Source organism: Meleagris gallopavo, chromosome 13 (genome assembly GCF_000146605.3).
Source record: "Meleagris gallopavo isolate NT-WF06-2002-E0010 breed Aviagen turkey brand Nicholas breeding stock chromosome 13, Turkey_5.1, whole genome shotgun sequence".
Taxonomy (NCBI): Eukaryota; Metazoa; Chordata; class Aves; order Galliformes; family Phasianidae; genus Meleagris; species Meleagris gallopavo.
In genome coordinates, this window is record NC_015023.2 from 11,055,964 (window position 1) to 11,082,162 (window position 26,199).

Sequence of the window (26,199 nt, forward strand, 5' to 3'; positions counted from 1 at the left end):
AAAAAAAGCAAAGTTATAGGTGTCTATAGACAGACAGTGGAGGCAGCTTTAGTGACCATTGTGGTGTTTTTTTTTTTCTTTTGGGGCTTGAGCATTCAGTAAAAACCTACTTGAAGCTCGCTGGCTGGCCTGAAAGTCTGTGTGAAAGTTTGTCTGCATGTTAGTGTTGTGTAGCATGCTTTATCCTAGTTTGTTTGCATTCATTTGGTTTAGGTGCCAGCTGAGGCTAGCTTGGGTTGCAGTGGGTTCCAGGAATACAACACTAAGAGACTAATTCCTTCCTAGGATTCAATTCTCTTGTGTAAATGTTTTGAAAACAGATCTTTAAATAAGAATTCCTGGCTACTAGGAAGACTCAATAACCTGATTTTTTTAAGATTAACTAGCAGATTATTTACAGATTTCTGAAGAGGTGAAGAGAAGAGACATTGACTGTCTGAAGTTAATTGTGACCTATTGCCTTTTTTTAACAGCTGACTTATCTCAGGTGTGGCCAGAGGCTAATCAGAACTTCAGCAAAGAAATAGATGATGAGGCAAACAGCTACTTCCAGCGTATCTATAACCATCCACCACATCCAACCATGTCTGTAGATGAGGTGAGTTCCCTTCTGTAGCAGTTGTCACCGGCCTCGAGATAGAGGCAGCAGCAGGACTTCAGCTGGAGTAGAAGCCTGAATATTCAAAATAAGTTCTAGTGTGCCCTTAAACAATCCATTAAATTTTACTGTCTTGAATGTATTTGTTTTTCGAGTATGTGAAAATGACTGCAACTTCTAAATGTATGCACTCATGCTCCTGTTTTAGTTAGATTCTGGGAGCAATCCTATGTACGTGGTATACTTGCTCTTCCAAGTACTGCTAATCTAGTTTAATGCATTTGTGTGTTTATAAACTGTGGCATAGAACATGAATTTCTGTAGGCCTGGAGGTAGCCAGAAGTTTAACCTAAAGGCAGTTACTTAAAAGAAAGGAGAGAGAATTCAAATCTGAAGAGAAAAGGCTGGTTGTAGAGATTAGTACCTACTGGCTAAAGTGTGTGTTTGTGGAAATGCTGGCTCTGCAGTCTGGCTTGTAGTGCACCCATCTACATTTGCTATTGGTGTACTTGAAACTCATAGATGCAGAAGAGCTGAAATAAAACATCTGTTGGTAAAGATTTCTGCTTTCTTTGCTTGCAGGTCTTGGAAATGCTGCAGAGGTTTAAGGACTCCAACATTAAACGGGAACGAGAAGTGTTTAATTGCATGCTGAGGAACTTGTTTGAGGAATATCGTTTCTTTCCCCAGTACCCAGACAAAGAGCTGCACATAACAGCCTGCCTGTTTGGTGGGATAATAGAGAAAGGACTGGTTACTTACATGGCTTTGGGCCTGGCCCTTCGCTACGTTCTTGAAGCCTTACGAAAGCCTTTTGCCTCCAAAATGTACTATTTTGGTATTGCTGCACTAGATAGATTTAAAAATAGGTGAGTGTGGTTTTCTGGTAGTAAACAGCACATGTAATGTCTTGTTAACCTTGAACCTATTATAATTCTGCAGTAAATTCTGACTTATGTGTGAGAAATTTACATTTGTCAGTGTTAGAATTACTTTAAAACATGCTGAAGTGAAAGAGGATGTGTTGATGTGCTAGCAGAAGGATGGCTTTTGAAATCAACATGTGAAGTGCAGCACCTGTGTAAATGTGGGACAAACTGAGATGCTGAAAATACTTGGTGGCCTTTGTGTGTAAAAATAATTCGGGGAAGTGTTGAATTGGCTGAAGTGGTCAACTTCTTATACTGAATGTAATTATTCTTAACAGGTACACTCTATTAGAATGCCTTTTGCACTACTCAGTAATAAAAGCCTGGCCAGGAACTTAAGCTCTGGGAGTTTGGTTTGAATTTGAATCTCCAGTATGGCATCTGGATCATCTGTTGCTCAGAATATTCTGCTGTAAAGTTGTGCAGGACTATGAAGAATATTACTGTAGTGTTTTCAATGTTAGGGGCACTCTGATTTGCTGCTTAAGATGGTGACCCCTTCTGCAAATCACTTCTCCAAAAATCTTATTGTTAACACTGAACAGAAATGAGATTGCCTTCAGTCAGAAGTATAGAGATTTACAACAAGCTGGGTTGCTGTGAATTAACCTTGTGTTTTGCTCTTGAATGATTTCATTTAGAATGGCTTTCACTACAACAACTGCTTTATAGAAAATGTTTTGTTCACAGCACAGCTGCTGTGAGCAAGACAGAAGTAATTCTGATGTAGTATGTGGATGACATACCACCCAATTTATATTGCTCTGTAATATTGGTTTGATCTGGGCTTATGCTTCTGACTAACGTGTCTTTGGTTTGGTTTTTCTGACAGATTGAAGGACTATCCCCAGTACTGTCAGCACTTGGCTTCTATTAGTCACTTTATACAGTTCCCTCATCACTTGCAGGAGGTGAGTGTGCTCATTAGCTTTCTGCGGTTTTTAAAGTCTTTTGAGCAGCTTGCTGTTTTCTATTGGGAAAATGGTCTGGGCTGTCTCATGTTCAGCCATTTGACTTCCTGGATGTGCACTTTCTTATGTTTTACAAAACCTGGGGATGTAGGTGGTTGGTAATCTGTTCCTGTACACCTGTTTGGGTTGCTCACAGTGAAATAGCTACCTGCATGATCAGCCCGGGCACACGGTCACACGTGGGTTTTTAAGTGCCTCCAAGGAATCACACTTCAGTCTCTTAAGGATTTGGGCTTTCCCTGGGAAACAGGAGAAAAGCTATTCAGCTGTGTTTATAGAGTAGCATACTCAGACTTAGTAGCGTAGCCCAGAAAAAGACAAGACAAACTTCTTTCCTGCAAGTAGAAATACCCTGCAGTTAAGCAGTGCTGATCATAAGGTGTCTGTCTCAAAGGCTGTTAGGAGAGATAAGAAAAAGTTGATCCCTGTGGCAGAGCTCGAGAGCATAATCTGAATGAGGAGAAATGCTCAGCTCTAGCAGTGAGAATTCATCTACCCAGAGCTGTGAAGTCCAATCGCAGCCTTAATTTCACTGACAGGTTTCAGTCTTTGTCCCTTAAATAAATGACTGTGTATCATCTGGTGTTACAAATATCTAGCTTCAGTGTATTAAAATGAGAAGCTTGTTTTCTATTGTCACATTACCTTAGAGGTTTTACAAAATGTAGGACTGGAACACTTCAAAACTGTGTTTTTTGTTATTCGTTGTGAACTTCAGATGTCACTGTTTTTATTTAGCTGTAGGAGTCCTTGGGGGGAGGGGAAGATTTCTTCCCTGCTTTGTAGCAAGCTTTTTAGTCCCCCTCTTTTGATCTACTAACCCTGACCTGCAGGGATGGGAATTTCTGGCTCTGCAAAATGTCTTACAGATGTTGAATCTGATACTGAATATCTGCTTCTGAGGTTAGAGATAGAGCTGATGGTTCTTCTCTGGAAAGAAGGGAGCTACATGATGATGAGGTGTATGCTTAATAAGCAGTTTGATTGTATTTTGCAGATTCCCTTAATGGCTTTAATGTTAAGAATTAAAGATTGGCAGCGAATGCTTATAGTGCTTGTGCTGAAAGTCATTCCCTACTTACATTGCTTTCTGTGAATGTGCTTGTTTACTCTGTTCTAGTACATAGAATATGGACAGCAGTCTAGAGATCCTCCTGTGAAAATGCAGGGTTCAATCACCACCCCTGGCAGCATTGCACTTGCCCAGGCTCAGGCCCAGGCCCAGGTTCCAGCAAAAGCTCCTCTTGCTGGCCAAGTCAGCACTATAGTAACCACCTCAACCACCACCACTGTTGCAAAAACCATCACCATCACTCGACCAACAGGAGTCAGCTTCAAGAAGGATGTGCCGGTAAGCATCTGTGACCCCAGGGCCCCTGCTGGAGAAGTAAAGGAGTTAAATTGTGGATACAGATTGAGAACGTGAGGATAGAGGCTAATTAAATTTCTGTACTGCCAGTTTTTGAGCTGTAATCCTATTGCTTCGTGTTTTTATCCAGTCATAGGATTGATGCTTTCATAGCTTTCATAGGGATGCATTTTTTTCATTACGGAGCTGTGGAATTACTATGGTGCTATAGGAAGGCCTTTTTTTTCCAGATTTTAAATGGCAAGACAATTACAGAATTAGGTGTTTAGAATTAGGCAATATAAACTTGAGTTGAAATTACCATAGCAAACTATCTCTTGCAGCATACCAGATGCTAAAGCCCTTAAATCCAAACCTTCAGCTGTAGGTGCGCAGGTCACGTTTCATTGGCTTACTCTGTTGGTGTGCTTTGTCTCAGATGAAGCTGTGGAATTCTCTCCCAATTTAGTGTTGAGGTGCCTTTGGAGACTTACTGTTGTGCCAGGGATGCTCACTGCTGCACTGTTGTTTCTCCAGGCTAACACTGTATGCAAATGTGAGGGGTTGGTTTCTATACAGTGGCATTCTTTTGCTCAGTATTGACCACTGCTCATAGTGTAAAATTGCTTCCCTTGAGCACTGGTAGAAGTGCATTAGGGGCAGTAGTTGTGATCTCATAAAGCTCAGTTCTTTTTGGCTTGACATAATGAAGCAAAACTTTATTTTATTATTGCCCTTAGGTATATTATCTGTTCTTAACTTCTTGGTCTCCCTCCAGCCTTCCATTAATACTACCAACATTGATACGCTGTTAGTTGCAACAGATCAAACTGAGAGAATTGTGGAACCTCCAGAGAACGTCCAGGAAAAAATTGCTTTCATCTTCAATAATCTGTCCCAGTCAAACATGACACAGAAGGCAAGTACAAAAGAACGCCAGTAAAGTGACTTTTAACTATTTCTAAACTTGCATTCTAAATTGGTAAGTGATGGTGTATGTACAAACAATGCTGACTTGTAAAATAAAAGAAGGGAGAGGGAAGGGCATACCCTAAGGAAATAGCAGTTTTCATCACTTGTTGCTTTTGAACCTTCAGAGAGAGAGTTTTTCCTGGAGTAGAGAGAAATGAAAGATAGCTATTCTTAATCTTGCTTTTTCCTACAAATTGCTTTATTTCACTGTAGCCAAATCCCTTGTGCTCAAGTGCTGAAGATCTTCAGAAAAGCACTTGTAGTAGATATATGGAATAACTGTACTCTGATTTTTTTGTTGTTGTTGTTGTTACCTGTAGGGATTGTAAAATACTATTTCAAATTTATGTTGATATTTTTCAGACTTCTGCAGACATTCAGATAAATGGGTTGGGTACCACTTGGTACTGCATGGTTCTGCTGCTAGGCTCTTGCGTTTCTGTCTGAAGTTCCTATTAGTTTTTCTGAGCTAGTAGAAATCTGCAGTACTGCTGCCACCTGTGATTTCTGTCTTGTGGAAAAGCGGTCTATCCACAAGGTGCTGACAGTCCTGAGTGTTCTGAAGTTCTGTTAGAAAGCAGAGAAGTGAAGGAGTGGTAAAATACTGTGCCTTACTCATTTTCTGATTAAATCCTTACTGGCTGACTAGATCTTCAGATAAAGAAATCCACTGATTTCAGAGCCATTTAGAAGTAGAAACACCAATCATAGTGCTAAAAACAGTTGAGTTTGTGGTTGTTGTCTCATTCTTTTTTATGGTGTGCTTTTTCTCTGCTATGGAGACAGGTTGAAGAACTGAAGGAAACAGTGAAAGAAGAGTTCATGCCTTGGGTATCGCAGTATCTCGTCATGAAGCGAGTCAGTATTGAGCCAAACTTTCACAGCTTATATTCAAACTTCCTTGACACTCTTAAGAATCCAGAATTTAATAAAATGGTTCTGAATGAAACTTACAGAAACATCAAGGTGAGTAGCACAAGTTCTAGTGCTTGGGTAGGTTTCAGCATTTAGAGGTATGCTGTTCTCAGGCCATTTGCTTTCTGTGCTGATCTTCAGAAATGGAGATCTTGGAAAAGTCTACTTTAGCTTAAGCTAACAGCTTACTGTATGAATACTGGGATTCTTCTGTTTTCAGTCAGAAATAATTAAAAAGGTATGTCTGCATTTACATTTTTTTTTTTTAATGGATGCTAAATCTGCGTGAGGCCTGCACACTACAGCAGGAAATTTTTTTGTGGTCTAGTTAGTTTGTGTGGGGGAGTATCAGGATGAGAACCATGCTCTGCTGCTTTAGTCAAAGAGTAAAGAGGATAGGGAGCTAGAGAAAACAGATGTAACAACTAAAAATCACTGGAGGACTAAATTAACATGAATGTGAAGAGGTCAAGAAGAAGTAGCCCTGGTGAGATGAGTGAATGAATCAAGTTTGTCAAGAAAGCACTATTTTTAAACCTGTTGGTGGATTTTCCTGGCCACCATGGGTTACGCTGTAGTGCAAAAGAATCTCCTGGCTTTTTAGAGTATAGTTGGCCTTCTGTTTGGCTGATGCTGCTCTGAAGCTAAGGGACAGAGCTAATGGTAGAATGCTGGAGCGTGCTTTAGGTCTTGAAGTAAGGATTAAATCATTTCCCAGGAAATGCCCTCAGGCCTGCAAGGAAGTGTTAAGAAGCATTGCCTTCCCAAGTTACATTTTGCTGGGTAGTCGCAGCAGCCTTATCAGTAACTGGAAAGCTCCGGAAAGGCATAATCCTTCCTGATCCTCTTCAAGTAAAGGAATGTTAAAGTCATTACAAAGCAGATTAGTGGGGTGCTACCGTGAGGTAAAGGCTGCTTCTGACTATCTCTGTAATGGGACTGGAGCTCAGAACTTAGTGTTCTAAAGCTTTGCTTTGGGTCAGAGCAGCTGTTTGATTTGGTGTTGTCTGATTATCTTCCAGTTGTTGCTTGAGTTGCCTTTTTCATTAGGTGCTACTGACATCAGATAAGGCTGCAGCCAACTTCTCCGACCGTTCCTTGTTAAAGAACCTTGGTCACTGGCTGGGAATGATTACACTGGCTAAAAATAAGCCCATCTTGCACACGGTAAGATTCTGTCTTCACAGACTTGCTTGATACAAACTACTGTATTGCTATTTAGCAGCATAGGCTGTTCTGGAAATGCTATCACCAAAATGAAAGAGGTAATCTTATGTCAAAATGTCTGTGAATCTCTCTTCAAATGAAAGACCAATCCTTAGCAGTCTGTAAAATTTAAAGACTGTCTTGACTCAGTTTTGCCAATATATCCTATAAGAAAATAATATGTATGTGGAATTTCTGCAGTGTTCTTGGCATTTCTCTCTGCCCTCCTTTCCTTCTTAATTGTTGATGGTGTTTTTCAGGATTTGGATGTGAAGTCACTACTACTGGAAGCGTATGTTAAAGGGCAGCAGGAATTGCTTTATGTAGTACCATTTGTTGCCAAAGTCTTAGAATCCAGCGTCAGGAGTGTGGTAAGTGACTTTTTGCTGGGGGTTATTGCTCAAATGGCAACATAAGCATTGCAGAAATTAAGTGGTGCTTCTCATTATATCAGGTTAATCTCATGTGCAGTGGGGTGTTAAGGGATATTGGGGCTGAAAGTGAGCTCCATTTTTGAGGGAAAGCATGTGTCCTGTCTGTTTTTTTGGTTGTTCTGTGTTTTTTGTTGGGTTTTTTTTTTTCTAGTCTAAACAGATTATGTTGGCTGAAGTGTACTCTAGTATCCCCAGACACAGACCTCTGTTGAGAAACGAAAGGATGTCACTGTGAAGGGGTGGTTCTAGGATCTATTTCTTATTTGGCTGGATTTATTTCCTTCCACTCTCAACATGCCTCTTTTGTCTCTGAGCTCTTTCTAATTCTGCTTGGCTGAACAGCTGATCTCTCAGAAGGACCAGTCGTTGTGTTTCCAGTTCAGTGTTCAGCTTGCTTGTTCATCTGGTTCCTCTCAATGCTAAAGCAGCTCTGCCTGCAACTGTGCAAACTTCAGTTTTCCAGTTTTCCCTGTCTGTATGTGCACGTAATGGTTCAGTTTCAAAATGTAACAGTCTTAAGTTAACTTTAGTCTTAAGTTAAACCATTCAACACTGTGTAATGCTGCTCTCCATTTTCTCTTGTAGGTCTTCAGGCCTCCAAACCCGTGGACAATGGCCATTATGAATGTTTTAGCTGAGCTGCATCAAGAACATGATCTAAAAGTAAATTTTCTGCTTTGCTGTACCTATTGAGTTTGAGGCTTTCTTGACATACCAGTCAGAAAGATGTGAAGGACCAAATTTCATTTCTCACTTTATTGTGTGAGGAACTGGGCATTGCTAACTTAGAATGTGGATGAATCTTGTTTTCTGTGAGGTTTGTTTGTGAGGTTGCTTGTCTAACCATCACTTGCTTATGCATGTACTTTAAAAAAAAAAAAAAGAAAAAAGAGAACAGGAAGCTTGGGATATGAGCAGCCAGTAAATGTTTGGGGTTTTTTTTCCTTGTGACATAACCCAAACTAAAATTGTTGTGCAGTTGAATCTGAAGTTTGAGATCGAAGTGCTCTGCAAGAATCTTGCACTGGACATCAATGAGCTGAAACCTGGAAGTCTCCTGAAAGATAAGGATCGTCTTAAAAATCTGGATGAGCAGCTGTCTGCTCCAAAGAAAGATGTGAAGCAGCCAGAAGAGCTACCACCCATTACAACCACCAGTAAGCACACCTCAGATCAAACTCAAAACAATGCTGTATGAAGTTTATTAAGACAGGCTGTGCTACTGCAGAGAAGAGTGTGAAGCCATCTGCACTACGAGCATTACTGAAAGCTTAGAATCACTAGAATAGTTTTTTAATAAAAGGATGCTAAGAGAATTAGGAGATGGGAGAGGGATGAAAGCTATCCTGAGGACTAATTCTGCATGTGCTGTGTGTAACTGCTCTTTAAAAGAGAGTGAAGCTGGGAGATAGATAAGTGAGATTGTAGCAGGGTTCAAACCCTGCTGTAACAAACAACTGCCAAAATGCACTGAAGTTAATATGGCACTAGATACTGAGGAGGTGCAAAAAATGCTAGGTACCTGTAGGAAGCTTCATGATCAGAACTTCATCACTTAATGGTTTCAATTAGGTACATGCTTCCATTATAATCACTTGTTTTTCCCCCATGGTTTGAAATAAACATCTTTATATTCTTACAGCTGCTTCTACAACTCCAGCTACCAGCACCACTTGTACAGCCACGGTTCCTCCACAGCCCCAGTACAGTTATCATGACATCAATGTCTATTCCTTAGGAGGGTTGGCTCCACATATTACCTTAAATCCAACGGTAAGTGTTGATTTGGTTTGCTGAGTGTTCCTACCACTGACGTTGCCACAGATCCTAGCTAGTGGGTTTGGCATTTTAGAATTTGAAGCCATTTCTTGGAGAGTCACTTCTCAAAAGTAACAGAGAGAGTGAGTGCTAAGAAATAGCCAGAGGGAGGATCTGGGGAGTTACTAGTGATTATATTAGCTAACAGGCTCTCAAATGGTCTTGCACTGTAACATGTGCATGAATATCTACATTAATTGAGGCAATGGATGTCAGCTGGGACAGGTGCCAGGGCTTCTTTGCTCCTTCTGACCAGTCAGTGACTTAGCTCTTAATTCAGTCTTTGCTCTGTGATCAGCTGCAACTTTGGAAGAAAACCTGTCCCGTGTATCTGGTTCAGAATGATCAAATAGCTGCTGGAACAGCTGCGTGAGGAATACCGTATGCAAGCTGTGAGGGCATACTTAAAAAAGTTTGAAAAACATGAATGCCTAGGGTAGATTGAGCCAGTAGTAAGCCAGAATACTAACATAAGTTTCCTAATGCTCCTCCAGATCCCGCTGTTTCAGGCCCACCCCCAGCTGAAGCAGTGCGTGCGGCAGGCCATAGAGCGAGCGGTGCAGGAGCTCGTCCATCCCGTGGTCGATCGCTCCATTAAGATTGCCATGACTACTTGTGAGCAGATAGTCAGGAAGGACTTTGCACTGGATTCTGAGGAGTCACGAATGCGTGTGGCTGCACACCACATGATGAGGAACCTGACTGCTGGGATGGCCATGATCACCTGCAGGGAACCTTTGCTCATGAGCATAGCTACCAACTTGAAGAACAGTTTTGCTACTGCGCTGAGGGTAAGAGTTGCATCATCAGAAACTTCCTTCCAACTTCACAGATATCCAGCATTAGCAACTTTGTTCTCTACACAGAGAGAGTTCTCTATTAATACTGCACAGGCTACACAGCTTATCCAGCGTGGAGATGAAGTGTGCTGAAATAACAGTTCATATCATAAAGTCTTAAGCCTGTTCAGGTGGATGTGGCTACATTGCACTCGAGCTTCCTGAGCTGTTTGTCCCTGCATGCTGTCGAGTTTGATCTCATCATGGAAGCTTTGGAGTGCTTATCTTTCTGTGGCTTTTCAGGTAGATAAGCAAGGGTGGACAGAATTGAATTGGTTCTGGGATTTTCTGGTGATAGATTATCATGGTATGGATGTAAGCTTTGGGAGGATTTCATTCAGTCCTGCTGTTAGCAGATAAGTAGTTTAGACTTCTGAACAGCTTTTCCACTCGCTGGCTTCTTTAGAGGATGTTTTAAAGTCTTTCTAACAAGCAAAGTTTGAGCTGAAGTCCTAGTTTTTCCCTCTTGGCTAAATGTAACACGGTTCATGAACTGCTAGCCAGAACAGCAGCCGTACCCAGAAGACTTGCTGTGCGTGCCATTGGTGTCACAGCAGGCACAGATCTTGGAAGGATTGAGACGTTTTATTACCTGGAAGAATAGCAAAGTTGAAGGGCTACCTACCTCTTAAGGGCGTGTTGCTATTGCCCATCTGGCAGGGAGTGGCACTGTGAAGGCCCTTTTGCAGTGCCATTGCTTTCTGCTCAAGGGGGCAGATTGTAAAGGTCTGAAGGGAGTACGAAGTGTTAGTAAGGCTCCTAAGGTCAGGTATGGGCTGTATGATTTAACTTACATGCCTCAAGCCATTGACCCTCTATTCAGAGCTTCAAGTAACCTGATTGCCAAGATCAGAAGCTGGTTGCTTTCTCTGCAGTAGCAAGTCTGGGCTTACAGATGGTGTAGCAGAAATGCCTGAGCCCTGTGCTCCATCTTAAATACAAGTTAAGGATGGGAGTAAACAGTTCTGCTTCGTTTACATGGGAACTTAGCCTGTGGTTGCTGTTAACACCTTTTGCTTATTATTCCTCAGAGCTTGCGTGTCAAGGTAGTAACTATGAAAAAGCAAAGAAACAAAAAAACCCTAAACCTCTGTGGAGAGAGAGAGAGAAATACTTTTGCTGTGACTCATTGGACGTGACTGCAGTTCAGACAGGGAAGCAACTGAAGGAATGCTTGTTATTTCTTGGGTGGCATGAGATGGCAGAGGTGAGGCAGGGTGAATGCAAGCCAGTGGTGTTGCAGCTGTGAGTATCTGCTGGGTTCCTACACGTGTAGGAAAAAGTAATTCATGCTTTATGGAAGACTTAGTGCTAGTGTATTCTGTATTTGCTAAATTCATGAATTTATTGATATAGGTTCAGTTGTAATCCAGGGAAGCTTTTTGATGGCATAATTGCACCGAATGTTGTGCTGCAGGAGAAGATGCTGCACAAGATGTTTCAAAAAATCTGGCTTACTAATGAAGTGGGTTAACAAGGCAAGAGTTCTTGTCTGAAGGAGAATACTGAAGTAGGGGTAGATCTTAACAGGCAAAGAAGCCCAAGGAGGTTGGATTGTTTGCATTTATATGTGTATTCCAGTGGAATAGGCTGCTTTACACCCTGGCACATAGGTCCCTCTGTTCAATTTTCTCTTAAAGCAGACACTCAAGGGAAGGAAAAAAACCAAACTGTATGAGAAAGGGATCCCACTGCAGAAATATTTAGCTCCTCAGATTTGCATTGAGTGAGGCACTCTTTCTGATTGCAGCCTAGGTGGTGGAAAAACCCTCGAGCTATAACAGATGGGTTCCTTTTCCTTCTGTTGTGGGTTCACTTGTGCTCTAGAGATAAGCTGGGAGGGAAGGAGGAAACCTCCTGCTGCTCTGTTCCTTGTTGTTGAAAGTCTTTACTGTCGTCTTGCTTATGTCTTATTCAAAGCTATGCAAAAAGTAAATTTATTATTGTGTATTCCATGTTAAGACAGCACGTTCCTAAGAAGGTTCCTTTATTATTGCTGGTGTTGAGTACAGCAGTGCAGATGTTAAAAGTGGCTACATTCAAGGAAAATGCCTTCACTGATTGTCCTGGTTTTCAATAGGCAGCTTCCCCACAACAGAGGGACATGATGGAGCAAGCAGCTGCCCAGCTGGCACAGGATAACTGTGAGCTGGCATGCTGCTTTATCCAGAAGACAGCTGTGGAAAAAGCAGGCCCTGAAATGGACAAGAGGCTGGCGACTGTAAGTGTGGGACCCCTGCCTTTTCAAAGGTTTGTGTTCTCATATACATCCAGACTCAGCATCTAAAATGCAGTGCATTTGGCTCTCTTCACCAGGAATTTGAGCTCAGAAAACATGCTAGACAAGAGGGTCGTCGGTACTGTGATCCTGTTGTGTTAACTTACCAAGCTGAACGGATGCCAGAACAGATCAGGTTAAAGGTGAGGATATGAAGTGAACTATTTCTGATGCTATACTTCCCCTTCTGATAATGAAGAGAGAACCACACTGCTTCAAATAAGCAGTTCTGCATGTTGTTAGTCATGTCTGACATTAAAGCTGCTATTAGCTTGATTGGCAATGGAAGCACATCAATACATTGTTTCAGAATGTATTCATACCATTTTCTTCAATTGCTTGAGGAAGTTCTTTCTCTTGTTCTCCTCTGCTCTTCGTTTTCCTAAAAGAAAAGGCCGTTGTGTTTCCCATTCATCTCTTTAAAAGGCATTCTCTTGTGCCTCTGAGAAGCATAGGGGCCAATATTCAAGTCTTCGTATTTCTGAGAGTAAGTTGCTGTGATCCGGCAAAATTCTCATGTTAGAAGGTCTGGCAGGAGGGATATTGCCTCAGCACAGAGCAGCAGAATCTTACTTCCCAATATTAGGACACTGTTTATGCAGCTACCTGTTGTACAAACTGCCCTCGTTCCTTACTGCCGTGGTGCTTAGCAAAGATGTTAATGCATTTTCTTCTATATTGCAAAGGTTGGAGGTGTGGACCCAAAACAGCTGGCTGTTTATGAAGAGTTTGCACGTAACGTCCCCGGCTTCTTGCCTACCAATGACTTAACTCAGCCTACAGGATTCTTGGCTCAACCTATGAAGGTAGAGATTTCTGATTGTCTGAAGTCGCCCTTTTGATGAGTGTTGCAGTGCTTGTGTCTTTTGATGGAAGGCTAGGAAGAATCAGGCATTTATATTGCTTGGGAATACTGATTGAAAGGTTTTTGTTCATCTTAAATTGTCTTAAAGTCCAACTGATGGCAACATAAAGCTATTCTTTAAAAGCAGTCTGAGGCTTTTGTAGAACAGATTGGAACCAGATGTACAAGTTAGGATTACTACATGTAGCTTCAGTAGCAGTGAAAAGGTTACTTTTGGGGAAGGTCATGTATAGCAAGTGCTCATTTTGAGATAATTAACAGGTTCTTGAGTACATTGTTGATCTTAAGGACTGCTAAAATTGTTTGCTAGTTATTTCTACAGCTTAATGTGATCATGTTTGTGTGTTTGAAATGCAGTTAAATTAATGAAAGTACTGTAGAGGACTACGTTCTGGGTGCTAGGAGTTCTGAAGCAGAAGAACCAATCAATATGAATTTCACAGACATGGTCCTTGTGGAAAAATGACTAATTCCCACTTTCTCTTAAGCAGCAAGCTTGGGCCACCGATGATGTAGCACAAATCTATGACAAATGCATGACAGAACTGGAGCAGCACCTACAGTCCATTCCCCATACTCTGGCCATGAATCCTCAAGCTCAAGCATTGCGCAGCCTCCTGGAGGCTGTGGTGGTTGCTCGGAACTCCCGTGATGCCATCGCTGCGCTCGGACTGCTGCAGAAGGTGTTAACAATTCTGCCCCAACTGGCCTCAAGTTTATTGCTTGTTAGGCTTGTCAGTTGTCTTGTGGTGACTTCGTGTCTTCGTGCATCCTGTGGAGCTTGTTCAGTATCGTTCACTGAACAAGTGCTGTCTTTGGAGATTTAGTAAATAACGTGGGAAAAGGGCTCTGTTCACTTGGTGTGGTGCATGCTGTGGCTGGGTTGCTGCAGGAAGAAGTGGGTAGAGAAGTAGAAAGCTCTTGCAACTGGGAGTGGTTGCTGATTTGAAGATGGTTTGGAGGCTAGTAAGATGTTTGAGCTGCCCTTATAAGTGAGTAGCGCTGGGCTTTTTGCTGGATTTACAGCAGCACAGATTTGCTTCGTTTTCAGTGGTAACTGATAAATATGTCCTCATCTGCCCATGCACTCCTCTCTCCTGCTGGACGGGGGAGATAGAAGGCAAAACGACTTGTGCAGTGAGATGATGACGACTTAACGGGGGAGGAAAAGCTGTGTGCACAAACAAAGCAAAAAATGAAAAAACTAAAACTAAATAGAACTGCATCCCATCAGCAGGCAGATGGTGAGCCGCTTCCTGGAAATCAGCCTCAGCGAGCATAACAGCTGCTTGGGAAGACAAACATCACAGTGACTGCCTTCCCCTAATCATCCTTTCCCTAAGCTTTTAGCGCAGAGCATGATGTCACACAGCATGGAATATTCCTGTGATCACTTTGTGCCAGCTGTGCTGGCCCTGCACCCTCCCAGTCTGTTGTACTACCAGCCTTCTCCCCGTGGGGGAGGTAGAATGGGACAGAGAAAACCTTAATGCATTGTACACACTGTTCAGCAGCTTCCCAGATATTGTTGTCAACACTGTTTCAGCAGCAAATCTTAAACTTAGCACCCTATGGGCTGCTCTGAAGAGGATTAACCCTATTGCAGCCAGACCTAGTGAGCTGTACCAGGTGGGGAGTGTTGTGGCAAGCTCTGTGACATGAACTGGCATCAGTGCCTGTGTAGTAACTACCATTTCATACTGATTACTACAGACTCATCAGAGTGCAGCAGCTCCTTGTCTAAAGAATCTGGAAGGTGTTGCACATCTTCCTTCACATGGTTTCCCCTGAGGCATACACAGATTTGCTTCTTAGGAGGCTTTGACTTGTGCAGAGGCTGCAGCAGAAACTGCCAATGACGAGACTAGTTGTTTGCATGACTGCTGAGTGGGAGCTGCAGCTGATGTGGTTTATGTAAGATTTGGAAGAGGGTTTGTTTTTTTTTTCCTCTGCTAACAGGTTGCATCTATTCTAGGCTGTAGAGGGCTTACTGGATGCCACCAGTGGGGCAGATGCTGACCTCCTGCTTCGCTACCGTGAGTGTCACCTGCTGGTGCTGAAGGCTCTGCAGGACGGCCGTGCATATGGATCTCCATGGTGTAACAAGCAGATTACGAGGTCAGTTGTGACACAGCAGGGGTATGATGTAACCTTTCCCATCTTTTGGGAGTTACTGCGTTACTCTGAATCACTTGCTTGTTGACGCTTTCATTTGCCTCAATTTGGGCACCAAAAAAGTCTTTTTAATGTTAAAAGTAACTAAAGTTTCTTTTAATACAGATTCATCCTAGAATATGGTAGAGATCTGTCATGGATTGAAGCATTGGAGATGCTCTGTTTTTTCCCATTTTTGTAGAGACTCTCTACGTGCTGTCACAAATGATGTGACATAGTATATGCCTGCAGCAGGAGCACTTGTGCTTCAGCTAGACAGCTATGCCACTTGGTGCTTAGAAGAGGGGCTTCTCGTGCTGAATAAAGTGAAGCTCTTGCTGGGTTGTTGTGGCCAGTAGTGCAGGGGAACAAATGCTTGACCCAAAGCACTACCTCCCAGAATGCTCCAGAAGAGAGTTCTGAAGCAAGTAATGAGTTGCAGTGAGTTGCAGAGACTTACACATACTTGCTAGACTTGATCTGCTTCACTTCAGCTGTGTGGTTTAAGTACACTTGTGAAAAGAAATGTAATTCTTTTAGATGCCTGATTGAATGTAGAGATGAGTACAAGTACAACGTGGAAGCTGTGGAGCTGCTAATCCGCAATCACCTGGTTAACATGCAGCAGTATGATCTTCACCTGGCTCAGGTAAAGAGAACCTGCTTTTTTGGAGGGGAAAAGTTACAGTCAGTCTTAAGAGCAGTGGTCAGCCATAAGGTGAATGGTTGAACTTCATGATCCTAACGCCTTTTTAATTTTGGCAGTCAATGGAGAACGGCTTGAACTATATGGCTGTGGCATTTGCCATGCAGTTGGTAAAGATCCTCCTTGTGGATGAGAGAAGTGTTGCCCATGTAACAGAGGCAGATCTGTTCCACACCATTGAGACGCTCATGAGGATTAATGCTCATTCCAGAGGGAATGCACCAGAAGGGTGAGCCTGAAATACCATGCAAAACATTATTTCTGTTGTGCTCATTTATGGTTTGAAATGTTACATAGTTGGTGTCTCGATATCAGTAAATCATAGAGCTTTAGATTTCCTCTATGGCTGCAATCCCATGTTGGTTTAAAATGTTTTGTTATTTTTATGTAATTGCACTGATCTTGTCAAAAGAGGCAGCTGCAGCATTACTTCAAACTGAATACTTGTGCAGCAAAATTGCTGTGTGCTGTGCTCCTAAGTACTGCAGTACTGTGAGATACCCCCTCAAATTCCTACTTTCTCAAATTTAGGCAGTGTTGTCACTCTTGAATTTTTAACTCTTATGTATTAATGTGTCAATCGCAAGATACTAATCAGATTATACTAACTCCAGTGCTTCAGCCAGGCTCTTTAGCATTGGCATATCAGAATCTCAGCCCTCTAGGGCTTTCCAGGTCCCCAAAAATGAAGCTGTTTGTAGTGTTTCCCTGCAATACATTGTTTCATGGATTGGTGTAACCTCAGAGCTCATGTGATGTCAGTGTTCTTTGCTTTTTGCCTTTCCTCATAAATGCATCTGCTTTCAGGACTTACTACTGCTAGTGAAGGAGATAAAAAGGTTATGTGTGTGGAATTTGCTTTCTTTTAACTTTATTTGGTGGAGCTTCCATTTTGCATGCCTTCTTGGGACTGGGAGAAAGACTTCTCACCCAGCTCTTGCTCTGATCTGCCGCGTTAGGTTACCCCAGTTGATGGAGGTGGTCCGATCAAACTACGAAGCGATGATTGACCGTGCTCACGGAGGTCCCAATTTCATGATGCATTCTGGAATTTCCCAAGCCTCAGAATATGATGATCCACCAGGTCTGAGGGAGAAGGCAGAATACCTGCTGAGGGAGTGGGTGAACCTCTACCATTCGGCTGCAGCGGGCCGCGACAGCACCAAAGCGTTCTCTGCGTTTGTTGGACAGGTAGAGCTTTTGGAAAGAAAGGTGCTTTTTATTCAACATAAGTAGGGTGTGATGCCCTCCATTTTAAAGCAGTTATAACCAATGTTAGACGTCTTTGAAACTTGCAGGGGTATGACGGCTGACTGTCAAAATTCTGCTTTCCTTCTGAAGTTTTGTAGAAACCTCTGCCCTTTGGCTGATGGTGTTCTTCAGATATTCTGGTGCCAAGCTGTCCATTCAGGCCCAGGGTTTTGATACAAGTCCAGTGGGATAAGAAATTCAAGTGAGGTAGCTGTTAGCAGTAGTTCTTGCGGACTCTCTAATGAAGCTTGGCTAATGTTGCTCCTTGTAAGTAGCAGCAAAAGCTCTCGACAGAGTAAATTACCTGTAGAGATGCAGCTGAATTGTCCTGGTTCACATGATCCAAAACATCTTTTCTAACTGGAATCATTAGGGAGGAGAAACTTGAAACTTCATTAGCTAAAGTGGAATCTAAATCTAAACAGCCAACCCCTCCAGCAGTTTGCTCCGGGGCATCCTGACAGATGGGATGAGCTGTGCATCTGCCATTCAGATGTGACTAAGAGGAGATGCACTCAGTAAGCCAAGACGTAGGGCTGCAACTCCCTGTGCCCCTGCAGTCATTATCCTAGTTTTAGGATATTCCTTAAGTATTCCTAGTCACTGCACGAGTGCAGCTGCGAGGAAGCCCCTGATTTGTTGGGTATTATTGGTTGGGTATTATTTTTATCATTCCTGTAATATTAACACTAAACTTTAGTTTTTGCTGCCAGTTTTAGCAGTTCAAGCTTGGAAATATGCATAAAGACCTTGATTGCTGCAGTGCTTTTTTTATTTGCCTTACATGGCTTGCAGCTACCTTTGTTACTGTGGTTTAAATACTGCAGAACACCTTCTCTGAATGGTTTGTATTAAACTGGCTTCTTTAAAGAGACTTTACCTCTTAGTCCCATCTCCTGTGACCCCATTTCATACCATAACAGTATCCTTATACACTGTACTATACTACAGTGTACTTCTAATAGCCAGTGCACTTCTGGCATTTTTCACTGTTTGACCACACTTATTTGCTTACCTCTTAACTATTTGATCAGATATGAAATAGCAATCTAAATACATGGAACTGGAGTATTTGTACGTAATTTTTTTTCCTTTCAGGCTTCAGATGTGGTTTTTAAAAGAAGTGTTTTGTAATAAATGCATTAAAGTTTTGATTTAAATTACCTTAATCTGGTTACTGGGAGAGATGAGGCTTCCTTTGCATTGGGCATTGGGGTGAGAAATGTACATCTATGAAGGCAAAATATGAATTCCCTTTTATTTAAACAAAAAAACAAACAAACAACTTTTCCAGAAATATTAAAAGTTCTAAGTTTGTGATTGTGCTACTTCTATAGTTTCATTTTTGGTGCAGTAGGAGTTCAGAAGTAAGATGCTGAAAACGTAGAGGTTCCCTTAAACTTTTAAGTTTGGCTTTAATACTGTAGGTAACAAAGAGGTCTCTTGATGTATGAAATATTTAATAATAATTCCTTCAAATGGAGGGAAAAACCAAAACCCCCACCTAACCTCTTTCTCCATGCTGCCTTCCTGTAAGGAAGGCTTGTTATGCACATGTAGTTTGTACAGGGAGTTGCCACAAAATGGTGATGGTTCCTGAGCTGGTGGCTGAATTCTGCCCTTCCCACAGCTTGTGCTGCCCTACGTGGGCTCTTGAAGGCCCAGCAGACCAAACTGCTGCTGCCTTTACTGCCCTTCGTGCAAGGTTGAGTGCTGGTAGCAGAACTGATACTAAACAGGCCTCTCAACTCTGCTGGTGGTTGGAAGGTTTTTAAGGCCAGAGACTATTTGGGAGCAAAAGACCTTGCTAAATGTTGGTGCCACCATCGAGGTGCATTGAAAACATTCACCTTGGGGAAGAATAGTGGAGGGATAATGCTTGTTAAAAGTGTTTCAAGTAAGTTGTAGGATGGATTTCTTGCCTTTACAATTCTGAGGGTTTTTCCTTTCCCTGACAGATGCACCAGCAAGGGATCTTGAAAACAGATGACCTGATCACCCGCTTTTTCCGGCTTTGCACTGAAATGTGTGTTGAAATCAGCTATCGTGCCCAGGCTGAACAACAGCACAACCCTGCTGCCAACCCCACCATGATCCGAGCCAAGTGCTACCACAATCTGGATGCCTTCGTGCGGCTCATTGCACTGCTGGTGAAGCACTCTGGAGAAGCAACCAACACTGTGACAAAGATCAACCTCCTGAACAAGGTTGTGAACTGTCTTTGTACTCCTTGCTCTTAAAGTGAATAATGGTGCGTGCTTCTTTGGCTGGCATGGATACCTTGAGCTCAACGTGGGTTACTGCTGAATTATCAGATGGGGACTTGAAAGTGTTGGTCACTGAACCAAGAAATTGAGTGGAATACCAGGGTGCCAAGTGGCTTTCTCCCAAAGATTTCTGTCTGACCTGCAGAGTTATTCTTGCTGTCATCACTGAATGATGTTGCTCTCTTTAGGTTCTTGGTATTGTGGTGGGAGTTCTTCTGCAAGACCACGAGGTTCGGCAGGGTGAGTTCCAGCAGCTTCCTTACCATCGCATTTTCATCATGTTGCTGTTGGAATTAAATGCTCCTGAGCACGTGTTGGAGACCATCAACTTCCAGACGCTCACAGCATTCTGGTACGTATTTGATCCCAGTACTGGTCCTTTCCTGGGAGGATGGAGATTTTACTGTATTTTTTTAATCTTAAAGACTTATCTGACTGTTCTCTGTGGTGGATCGATCACATTCAGAGCAACTGGTTCTCCTTAGACTGTCCACTTGCTTGTTTTAAGGAAGGTCACTGGTAAAATGAAGCAGAAATACCTTGCTTTTTAGGGCCGTGTGTGTTTTTGCTCAATGTTACGGAAAGCTGTGCACTTCTAACCTGCTCTAACTTTTCTTTCAGTAACACATTTCACATCCTGAGGCCTACAAAAGCTCCAGGTTTTGTTTATGCCTGGCTGGAACTGATCTCCCATCGGATATTTATTGCAAGAATGCTGGCACATACACCACAGCAGAAGGTGTGGCTGCAGTTCATCTTTTCTGAAAGAAAAAGCTCACCCAGAAGGATGCCTGGTGTGATGCTTTCACATCTCCTGAAGTGCACTAGTAGCATGGCTGTCTTGTTTTTGTCTTCTGTATTCACAGTAACCTAACTGCATGGAGGAGGGGCTTGATGTCAACAAGCTATTGAGTGTAGGGTGGTTGGAATTTAACAAACTCATCTTTGCCAAAGTCTAGGAGAACTGTAGCCTAGACAGAACGCTGTCATCTCAGTACAGTGTGTTGAGTGTTCAGGAAAAACCCATAACTTACAATGCACAGCCAGGCTCCTTGAAATGAGCTGTGCTGCTGTCACTGCTAGAGCGAGTAGTGGGACTAAAGTTGGGATCCAGGTTTATATCAACATCTACCTAATTATGGCTTTGAAGGTTGCTGCTCTTCGTTGTACACTTACCACTCGCTGTTTCTTTTCTTGGCAGGGTTGGCCTATGTATGCCCAGTTACTGATCGATCTCTTCAAGTACTTGGCTCCTTTTCTCAGAAATGTGGAACTCACCAAACCTATGCAAATTCTTTACAAGGTAAATGTGTATAGATAGGGAATAGGTACTTCCAAACAAAATCTTCTGGAAGTAGAATTGGAGTGAAAAAATATATTCTGGTAGGCAGATAGTGTTTACTGTTCCGACAGGATTTTGTTTTTTTTTTTAGTTAGATGCATACTGGGTGTGGGACACAAACAGGCTACCTTCCTGGATTGCTTTCTTTCTGTTAATGAATAATAGCCACACAACACAGCAGGGTGGTTTTGCAAGCTCTCGGGCAGTTTCAGCAATTTGGAAACTCTTATATTGATATTAAAGATATTAAAGCTGCAGTATTTTGTTTTGCAGGGCACTCTGCGTGTGTTGCTGGTCTTGTTGCATGATTTCCCAGAATTTCTTTGTGACTACCATTATGGGTTCTGTGATGTCATCCCACCTAACTGTATTCAGCTAAGGAATTTGATCCTGAGTGCCTTCCCACGGAACATGAGGCTTCCAGACCCTTTCACCCCCAATCTAAAGGTAGGGCTTGTTGCGGTTGGAAGCATGAAACTTGCCTCTGGCTTTGCTAGCAAGAGATCTTTACCTTGCCTGCAAAGCAAATGCAGATTCAACTTGTAAGGACAGATTGTTGAGACTTTTATCACCTGTGAACTGCATCAGTGAGAGCCTACATGAAAAGCCAGAGGGCTTTTTTTTTTTTTCCCTTCCAAAGGGAAACTGATGTCGTGGTGTCCCTAGAACTGATCCATGCTGTTGGAGTAAGGGCATCTTCGTCATTGCACTGTCTAATTGCTTGCTGACAGACTACTGAAGTAGTCTTTGTGGCTTTGTTTGAAAATTCAGCTAACAACTGTTAGAATTCAGCACGTGTTGAGCTGTACAAACGTTTCATGCTCTGCAGGATGTGTGAGACCTCGAGTTCAGTTGTGTAATGGTCAGGGAGCTGGCCTTTCTGAGCACTAAATCAGAGTTATTTTTCTTAATGAGAAACAGACACTGGCCTGTCTTAATAATGAGATAAATTAGCGTTCTCTCTTGCATAATAAGGACGGACTTTGAGAAGAGTTGATCTAATTAGATGCTTGTGTGCACACCGGTCTCCCAGTCATGAAAAGATCGTGGCTGCATGAACTTTTTCTCACTTCTTTCACACTGATCTGCTTTTGTGACCTGTTCCTTTACCAATTGCTTATGGTTTAGCTGACTGGGCTTTCTCTTAACAGGTGGACATGTTGAGTGAAATTAATATTGCTCCACGAATCCTCACCAATTTCACTGGAGTGATGCCACCTCAGTTCAAGAAAGACTTGGATTCCTATCTCAAAACCCGTTCTCCAGTCACTTTTTTGTCTGACCTGCGCAGCAACTTACAAGTGAGTGGTTTCTGAGGATGCTGGATTCAAAAAGTGTTGTGAGACAAATGGTCTTGTTGGCTGAGTCACCTTCCTTCCTAGCAGGAATTATGTTGGTGTGTAACAAGCATGCATTCCTGGCAGTAGAAAAGCCCCTGAAAATGCACTTCTCCAAATACTTAACTCCCAGGCTCGGGAGAAGAACTAAGTACTTCCATCAAGGAGGAACTTAAGTGGAAAAAGGAATGTTGGTTGTGGGTGGTTTTTTTTTTAGCAACCCTGAGCTGATCTAATCTGAAAGGAGTTGATTTTATCTACCTGAGCTGACAGATACTTTAAGTAAGAAGTAAGGATATCTAGACCTTGGCCTTTTCTGTTTGCTTGTCTCTAGTGCAGTGTTGCAGACCGTAGAGAAAGAATGCCCTCAGGTTGGCTGTCTCAAGCTCACTGTTGTCCCATACCAGATAAAGGAGTTCTAGTGCTGGAATCAGGTGATGGAAGCCATGTTTGCCCAGGCCATTGTCTGATATTCAGCATTTTGAGTATCAGTTCAAGTTTATTTAACTTGATTGCAGGGTTTTTTTAGAATCTAAACTTTGACTGCAAGTGAATTCGTAGTTGGTAGTTGTCGAAGTCTATGGATCTGCATGCTAATGCTCTGGGGGAAAGAGTGCACAGGGAGGGGAGGGCAATTAGCCTAAAGCCCAGTTCTGAGCTGTTAGCCAGCTCTACTCATTAAACACATCACATGGTGTAGCTTACAGCAGGATTCAGGACTGAAGTCTCCGAGAATTGCTCCAAGATAAGCCTTCACACGAGTGCTGGCTGTTTCAGGCAGCCCATGGCACAGCTGGTGTGTTCAGATTGCCTCTACCTGATCTTTTTTTCTTCTTTCAAGTAGGGAGTACAATAGTTGTACATCTCGTCTGTCAGCACTTTACTGGTGCTATGTAGAATACAGGATTGGAAGGGATCTTAAAGCCCATCTAGTTCCAGCTCCTGTCATGGCAGGAACATCTCTATGGTGCCCACAGCCCCATCCAGCCTGGACCTGAGTACCTCCAGGGATGGGACAACCATTGCATTACAAATGGATAAATGCCAAATTGCATTTGTGGACATGATGTTGCCTTCTGTATAAACAAAGAGATCTGGATGCTGTTGTTGTACATGTTGTCCCTTAAATTACTGGAGGGACATAGAACGTTAATGCTTTTTATATCTTTCCTATTAGGTATCAAATGAACCTGGCAACCGCTACAACATCCAGCTGATTAATGCCCTGGTGCTCTACGTAGGCACTCAGGCTATTGCGCACATCCACAACAAAGGCAGCACCCCCTCCATGAGCACCATTACCCACTCAGCACACATGGACATCTTCCAGAATTTGGCAGTGGACCTGGACACCGAAGGTGAGCCGGTTTGTCGTGCCTAACCTACAGGAGGTTGAGCTATGAGAAACGCAGATCGCCCCGTGCAGCTGCTAGTGAGTTCACAGCGAGCGGTGCTACGTTAAATGCAGGAGCAGTGTTAAAAGCAGATGCTCAAGGGAATGAGAAATCAGTTTAATGAAGAATTATTATTACTGCCCCACCAGCTCGAGTTGGCGAGGTTTTTGCATATCTTCAGTTTCTGTTTCTTGTACCTGGATGGGGGTGCACTTAGCTTTGCCTAAAACTAAAGTTTCTATTTGTTTCTTTCTCCCTCTTGCATTTGGAGCAGGGGTCACCATATGTACTCACAGCTTTTCTTCTGCAGGTCGGTACCTCTTCTTGAATGCAATTGCCAATCAGCTGCGATACCCCAACAGTCACACCCACTACTTCAGCTGCACCATGCTTTACCTGTTTGCAGAGGCCAACACTGAAGCTATCCAGGAGCAGATCACGAGGTGAGAGGGAATGCACTTAGCTTGCCTGCGTTCTGCTTCTTGCTTTCATTCCTTGTTTTTTTCAGACCTTTCTGTTCTAACTGTTTTGTTCTTGGACTGCAGGGTTCTCTTGGAACGACTGATTGTAAATAGGCCTCATCCCTGGGGTCTCCTCATTACTTTCATCGAGCTGATAAAAAACCCAGCATTTAAGTTCTGGAACCATGAATTTGTTCACTGCGCTCCAGAAATTGAGAAGTGAGTATAACTTAGCAACAAAATCACTGAAGAAATATATTGGAAGCTGGTGCTGAGTTGCACCTTGAGCTGTTGGTGTTTCACAGTAGAAGCAGCATTTCCTGCCATAAGAGGAGGGGATACAACTTGAAAGCAGAATGCAGAGTGGCTACTAGAAGTCATAGCAAGCTGCTATGAGAGATGCTGATTTTTTATTATTTTTTTTTTTCCCTGTCCTCTGTGTGTGGAAGTTTGTTCCACAGCAAAACATTACATTGCAGTGGAGATCCTGGAGATCTTTTTTTTTTAAAAAAAGAAAAAGTAGTGGAGCTGGAAACAGAGCTGCCATCAGTATCATAGAATCACAGAATGGCCTGGGTTGAAACGGACCACAGTGATCATCTGATTCCAACCCCTTGCTGTGTGCAGGTCACCAACCAGCAGCCCAGGCTGCCCAGAGCCACATCCAGCCTGGCCTTGAATGCCTCCAGGGATGGGGCATCCACAGCCTCCTTGGGCAACCTGTTCCAGTGCCTCACCACCCTCTGGGTGAAAAAATTCCTCCTCATATCCAACCTGAACCTCCCCGTCTCAGTTTAAAACCATTCCCCTTGTCCTGTCACCACCCACCCTCACAAACAGCCGTTCCCCCTCCTGTTTATACGCTCCTTCCAAGCACTGAAGGCCACAATGAGGTCTCCTTGAAGCCTTCTCTTCTCCAAGCTGAACAAGCCCAGTTCCCTCAGCCTTTCCTCACAGGAGAGTACAGTGCCGTACAGAGGGCTCAGAGCAGCCTGCTACACAATGCGTGTGCTGTTCAAACACTGCTCTTCTGTGTTCTCAGGGGGACTGAGCTGAGCATACTGTGTTTCTGTGATGCAGTAGCACTGCAGACAATCAGAGCCTGGCTCCTTTGCCCACACGTTTGCTAATGCACATGTAACTGGGGAGTGTTTGCACCTGGGGTGCCATGCATTGTGATGCGTTGGGTTCCAGTTGGAGAGCAGAGTTCACAACTAATGCTGCTCCGTTCTGCGTTCAGGTTGTTCCAGTCGGTTGCACAGTGCTGCATGGGGCAGAAGCAAGCCCAGCAAGTAATGGAGGGGACTGGTGCCAGTTAGATGAGCTGCATCTTGTTGTAAATGTGCCAGCCTGGAGGCCCCTGTCCCATCGACCGACAGAAGAATCTGTAAGGCTCCTCCTGACCTTCCCAGCTCCCTCGATGGGGTGCACGCAACCGACCTGGTGTGGAAGTCCGTGGGCACGTTCCAAAGTTTGAAAGAAATTTGTGACTTTTGGCCAAAATACAGAAGATGCTGTGAATATCATTTTGAACTCGTGTAAATACAAGGAACAGAAACGTTTGTCTGGACTTCTGGGTTTGTGCAAAGTGTGTAAAAGGCAAGTGGGTAACTGGTGCCTATCCAGCTTGTAATAAAGGGGCAGCTGCTGATGCCAAGTGCTTGTCTGGGGCAGACCTCCTTGTCCTGACATTGCCAGACTCCCAAAGAATATTGAAAAGCCAGTTATATTATTATGTAACTTATTTTTTTCTTTATGTGGATGGGGGACCTTTAAATCATTAAGTTGTTTTACAGGAAAAAAAAAGTGGCTATGTTTGGAATATGGGAATACTATGGAGTAAGGGAGGGGGGGCGAGGGAGGGATTTAAGCTGCAGCGTTGTTTTTCCCCTTTCCTCCCAGTGCTGACAGAACCGTGTGGCAGTCAGAACGCCTCCTTTCTGTTGGAGAAGACACACCTCAGGCCCTTTGGGAGAGGGTCAGCTGTTTTTAGTAAAGAAACCAGAGACCAGGCCTATAGCTTTTTCTTTTTTTTTCTTCTGACACTTGTAAATTTTGGAGAAGGGGGGACTAAATCTAGACCTTTCCCTACCCTATGACAGTATAAGTTTGTA

At 43.0% G+C, this 26,199-nt stretch overlaps 1 protein-coding gene and 1 non-coding gene across 2 annotated transcripts in view; both read left to right on the top strand.

Moving 5' to 3' along the window:
* The window catches only part of CNOT1 (CCR4-NOT transcription complex subunit 1), a 26,389-nt gene extending 190 nt beyond the window's left edge, over positions 1-26,199 (top strand). The window contains exons 2-31 of the mRNA XM_031555404.1: positions 387-598; positions 1,181-1,467; positions 2,360-2,438; positions 3,619-3,849; positions 4,625-4,765; positions 5,605-5,784; positions 6,784-6,900; positions 7,200-7,310; positions 7,959-8,036; positions 8,353-8,530; positions 9,016-9,146; positions 9,686-9,982; positions 12,111-12,251; positions 12,347-12,451; positions 12,995-13,114; positions 13,665-13,856; positions 15,149-15,291; positions 15,868-15,976; positions 16,093-16,262; positions 16,993-17,224; positions 19,243-19,491; positions 19,740-19,903; positions 20,173-20,290; positions 20,753-20,854; positions 21,167-21,340; positions 22,045-22,194; positions 23,408-23,588; positions 23,935-24,067; positions 24,170-24,304; positions 25,326-26,199. Of these exons, the coding sequence (XP_031411264.1) occupies positions 387-598; positions 1,181-1,467; positions 2,360-2,438; positions 3,619-3,849; positions 4,625-4,765; positions 5,605-5,784; positions 6,784-6,900; positions 7,200-7,310; positions 7,959-8,036; positions 8,353-8,530; positions 9,016-9,146; positions 9,686-9,982; positions 12,111-12,251; positions 12,347-12,451; positions 12,995-13,114; positions 13,665-13,856; positions 15,149-15,291; positions 15,868-15,976; positions 16,093-16,262; positions 16,993-17,224; positions 19,243-19,491; positions 19,740-19,903; positions 20,173-20,290; positions 20,753-20,854; positions 21,167-21,340; positions 22,045-22,194; positions 23,408-23,588; positions 23,935-24,067; positions 24,170-24,304; positions 25,326-25,404 (4,739 nt within the window). The 3' untranslated portion in view covers positions 25,405-26,199. The remainder of the gene's footprint in view (positions 1-386; positions 599-1,180; positions 1,468-2,359; positions 2,439-3,618; positions 3,850-4,624; positions 4,766-5,604; positions 5,785-6,783; positions 6,901-7,199; positions 7,311-7,958; positions 8,037-8,352; positions 8,531-9,015; positions 9,147-9,685; positions 9,983-12,110; positions 12,252-12,346; positions 12,452-12,994; positions 13,115-13,664; positions 13,857-15,148; positions 15,292-15,867; positions 15,977-16,092; positions 16,263-16,992; positions 17,225-19,242; positions 19,492-19,739; positions 19,904-20,172; positions 20,291-20,752; positions 20,855-21,166; positions 21,341-22,044; positions 22,195-23,407; positions 23,589-23,934; positions 24,068-24,169; positions 24,305-25,325) is intronic.
* Positions 6,255-6,390, top strand: LOC116217149. The gene has a single exon (XR_004161238.1). It is a non-coding gene; the product is annotated as a small nucleolar RNA SNORA46 (small nucleolar RNA).